The 4,365-nt window shown below is 38.8% G+C and overlaps 2 protein-coding genes across 2 annotated transcripts; one reads left to right on the top strand and one right to left on the bottom strand.

Moving 5' to 3' along the window:
- Nucleotides 1–165: 165 nt before the first annotated feature.
- On the top strand, nt 166–1,722 carry Mvd (mevalonate diphosphate decarboxylase). The gene has a single exon (XM_028305651.1). The coding sequence runs from the start codon at nt 294–296 to the stop codon at nt 1,467–1,469; it is 1,176 nt and encodes a 391-aa protein (XP_028161452.1). The 5' UTR covers nt 166–293; the 3' UTR covers nt 1,470–1,722.
- A 25-nt stretch (nt 1,723–1,747) lies between these two features.
- On the bottom strand, nt 1,748–3,658 carry Rack1 (Receptor of activated protein kinase C 1). Its single transcript, XM_028305652.1, has 5 exons — nt 3,464–3,658; nt 2,964–3,172; nt 2,476–2,682; nt 2,130–2,381; nt 1,748–2,015 (listed from the first exon to the last, which is right to left on the bottom strand). Exons 1-5 carry the CDS (start codon nt 3,570–3,572, stop codon nt 1,833–1,835), a joined length of 960 nt encoding a protein of 319 aa, XP_028161453.1. The 5' UTR covers nt 3,573–3,658; the 3' UTR covers nt 1,748–1,832.
- Between the last annotated feature and the right edge of the window lie 707 nt (nt 3,659–4,365).

Genomic DNA, 4,365 nt, shown 5'->3' on the forward strand with positions numbered 1-4,365 from the left:
AAATAAAGTAACGCGAAAGAAATAAGGAGAAATATTATTTCTCCTTAAGCTACTCTCATTAATTTCACATTCACATGAAACGAGGCTATTATTAGGCAATACCTAGTATATCATTAACGTTCCGAGCTGTGTTGCATACCTATTAATTTTCTCTCTCTCTCTCCAGTGGTGGTGACGTTTTCCTTGGCAAAAAATTTTGAAACTTCGCTCGCTACACTTTTTTGATTGAGGAGCAAAGTGTTGTTTTCGCTACAAAGCAAGTGATAACTATTTAAATTCATTGAATCCAGAAAATGAGCGGAATTATTACAGTGGTGGCACCGGTCAACATAGCTGTCATAAAATACTGGGGCAAACGCGATGAAGAATTAATAATCCCGTTGAACGATTCCGTTAGTGCTACTTTGGACACGAATGTGATGTGTGCAAAAACTTCCGTATGCGTGAGTCCCGATTTCACAAATAATGAAATTTGGTTAAATGGAAAGAAAGAGTCTTTTACTAGCCCACGTTTGCAAAACTGCCTAAGAGAAATTAAGTTGAGAGCCGTTGCCGAGCGCAGTGTTGATGATGTTTTCTTGTCGTGGAAAATTCATGTCTGTTCTGAAAATAACTTTCCAACTGCCGCAGGATTAGCATCATCTGCCGCTGGATATGCCTGTTTAGTTACAGCTCTGGCAAAACTTTATAAAATTAAATCTGACGTCAGTTCTATTGCAAGACTTGGTTCCGGCAGTGCTTGTCGGAGCGTTTATGGAGGCTTCGTGCACTGGCACGCTGGTGTGAAAGCTGATGGCTCAGATTCTGTTGCTACTCAGATAGTGGGCAGTTCCCACTGGCCACAGATGAGAGCTTTGATCCTTGTTGTGGGTGATGACAGAAAAAAAGTGAGCTCTACAAAAGGAATGAAAATATCCAAAGAAACTTCTGAACTACTTCAGTATCGCATTGAAAAGTGTGTTCCCCGAAGGACAGAAGAAATCTGTGAAGCAATAAAAAATAAGGACTTCTCTAAATTTGCTGAAATCACTATGAAGGACAGTAATCAATTTCATGCAATTTGTCTGGATTCTTATCCACCTTTTGCTTACATGACAGCAACTTCACTGAAGATAATAGATTTTGTTCACAAATATAATGAGATTTGTGGGGAACCTAGAGTTGCTTATACTTTTGACGCAGGACCTAATGCATGTTTGTATCTTCTAGAGGAAGAAGTTTCCAAAGTTCTGGGTTTGATTCAGTATCTTTTCCCCACAACAATAAGTGACAGTTTTATCAAGGGCTTGGATACTAAAGCAACACCAGCAAGTGAAGAAGTGTTGCAAAACTTGTCATTGCAGCCTGAGGCTAAGGATTCAGTAAAGTATGTAATCTATACTAAGGTTGGTGATGGACCTACAGAAGTAACTGATGGAAGCTCTCTACTAAATGATGCTGGGTGGCCAGTGAATCCTGTTATTGAATAATTTTCCATCTCAGTATTATGTAGTCATTACTTTGGTATTTGTGTTAGATTTTAAGATTGTGGTGGTCTGTTGTATAGCTTTATATTTATTTATATTTTTATGATAATGATGTTGGAAGACTAAGATAAGCATAATAAGAGAATTCCAAATACAAGAACTTAAATTTTATTTACATTACAATAATAGCTTGTACATTAACATACACTTTGTATCAATAACCTTAACATCATGAAAAGTGATGAATTAATCATTAGGAGATCAAAATGAAAATAGATAACTTCTATACAATTCCATTTATTTTTATCCTCAAGTTAGCAGTCATATCCAGAACAAAAATAAATGAAACTTCATCTCTTCGACACCTTATCGGGCAGAGACTGAAACCTGCCAGACTCTGATGATGTTGTCGGAGTAACCAGCGAAGAGGGTCTGACCGTCAGTGGACCACGCCAGCGAGAGGCACTGAGGCGGGTCAGCCTTGGAGTTTTGTGTCTGGTTGATGATTTCTGGCCTGAGTTCTTCAACCATTTCCTTGCTTTCAAGGTCCTGTTGACAACGAAAATGATTTTTTATAACATAGTACAAATTTTAGTACAATAATAGCATGTAAATCAAGTACATAATATAGTTTATGTACTGTAGGTTTTAAGTGAAACTTACCCAGATCTTGATGGAGGGTCCAAATGCAGCACACAGCCAGTATCTGTTAGGTGAGAAGCACAGGGCTGTGATGATGTCATTGTGGTCCAGGGTATGGAGGTGCTTGCCGTCGTTCAAGTCCCAGAGCATAGCCTTCATGTCCTTGCCTCCGGACGCGCACAGGGAGCCATCAGGAGAGACTGTGACTGTGTTCAAGTAGCCAGAGTGACCAAGGTGGTTGATCTTAAGCTTGCAGTTGGTCAAGTGCCAGACCTGAGGAAAAAAACATTCATCAGTTAAGATAATGCAAACTGTTAAAAATAATGACAATATTTTTGGTTCTTATTTTACAAAAAAAAATATTTACCTTGACTGTGCGGTCCCATCCAGCAGAGACAATGATGGGGTTGGCATGATTTGGCGAGAAACGCACGCACGAGACCCAGTCACTGTGGCCATCGTCCTGGATAGTGTACTTGCACTCAGCGAGGGTGTTCCACAGCTTGATGGTCTTGTCGCGGGATCCGGAGACAATTTGACGGTTGTCCACAGAGAAAGCCACTGAGAGGACATCCTGTTATCATACATATAAAGATTAGAACATTGAAAGTGAAAAAAGGTTATGTTGGGTGCATGTGTTGAAAAAAAATGCTTGTTAGTTCTGTGCAAATATATGGAGAATAATAGCACGAGTGAACAGTGAAGCATTCATTACTTACACTTTAGAATACATAGGAGATATCCACCCTTATCTTCTGCCTCGCATAGGCACATACACACTAATCTTCTGCCTCGCATAGGCACAGTTTTCACTGTTTAGATTTGAGCCCTAATAGAGTAAAAGTTCTATCACACCTTAGTATGATCTTCAAAACGCCTGGTGGTCTTTCCAGCTGCGAGATCCCACAGACGCAGAGTCTTGTCCCAGGATCCGGACAGAGCGTAGTTTCCGTCGCTGGACAGAACAACGTCGGAGATGAAGTGGGAGTGTCCGTACAGACGCTTCTGGGGAACGCCGTAGTTGGTCTCGTCACGGGTCAACTTCCACACGATGAGGGTCTTGTCTGAAACAGAACACGACAAATGTATAGACACTGTCAAGTAAAATTTACACCGGCTTTTTGTTCTGGGTAAAATCAGCCCCATATCCGCTTGCCGCTCAGGTATCGCGTGGCAAAGTTTGATTCATCATTTTCAATAAAAATACACCTAGCACGTGCATTGTTCAATAAAAGACTATACATTAATAAAAGAAGATGTTACTGATCGATTGAATATAGTCGGATTACCAAAGATTTAACATCGTCTCAAGACATGTCGTATGTTAGCGTGGAGATTAAAATAGCAATATTTACCTCGGGAAGATGATAAAATCATGTCAGGGTATTTTGGGTTAGTAGCAATTTGCGTAACCCAGCCATTGTGACCGCACAAAGTGCCTCGAAGCTTCAGAGTTTCACTCATTTTTAGGAAATGCCTGCCAGCAACCTATCTCCGACACAACCGAAAACGAAAAGAGAGAATCGGCGAATTGAAAGCTGTCAAGTGTCAACGTCAAACTGAAACCGGAAATCAAAAACTTTTTAAAAAGTATTTTACGGTGTTGCCACTCTAATAATAAAGGTTTAACCGTTATTAATAACGGTATTGAAAAAATTTCTTCGAGTGGATAGCATTTAAGGGAGAAGATATTGGTAAAGTTCGTTCCCTGAACCTTGCACCAGTTTAAAAGTTCATTGTTCTTATTTCTTTCTATAAATTAAATTAATTTGAAATACAAAGATCTTCTTTCTAATAGTCTTCATTTCATTACTATGACCTCTATGACCCAGACCCAGAAGACGCTTGAAGTAAAAAAAGAATGGTGTCTGTCACCTAGCAAAATTTCAAAAGAAAATTCAGCAGTTCAATTTTTCTTTGACGTTCAAGAAAAGTTTTCAGTATTTTATGCAAGTTTATAATAAAATACAAATTAATCTACTGTTTTATAGTAATTCCAGATAATATCGGTAATACCAATAAAAATTGTCTCGCATAATCAGCTAAATGGACCTTAACGTTGAAGCTTTGCAGACCATGGCTAAAGCAAAAATTGTACCTTCAGGTTCATTAAAAGTAAGTTTCTGCTAATTCTTAATAAATAATCAGTCGTTATTTTTGTGACACAATTAATTTAAAATAACTGAATGCATCTATTAGAAGCATCATACAGCAGTTCCAAAAATCACCAGTAGGTGGATTTTGTCGCAAAATTGAC

The sequence above is a fragment of the Ostrinia furnacalis genome, unplaced genomic scaffold (assembly GCF_004193835.3).
Source record: "Ostrinia furnacalis isolate ACB-3 unplaced genomic scaffold, ASM419383v2 OfSCF1744, whole genome shotgun sequence".
In the NCBI taxonomy this organism is placed as follows: domain Eukaryota; kingdom Metazoa; phylum Arthropoda; class Insecta; order Lepidoptera; family Crambidae; genus Ostrinia; species Ostrinia furnacalis.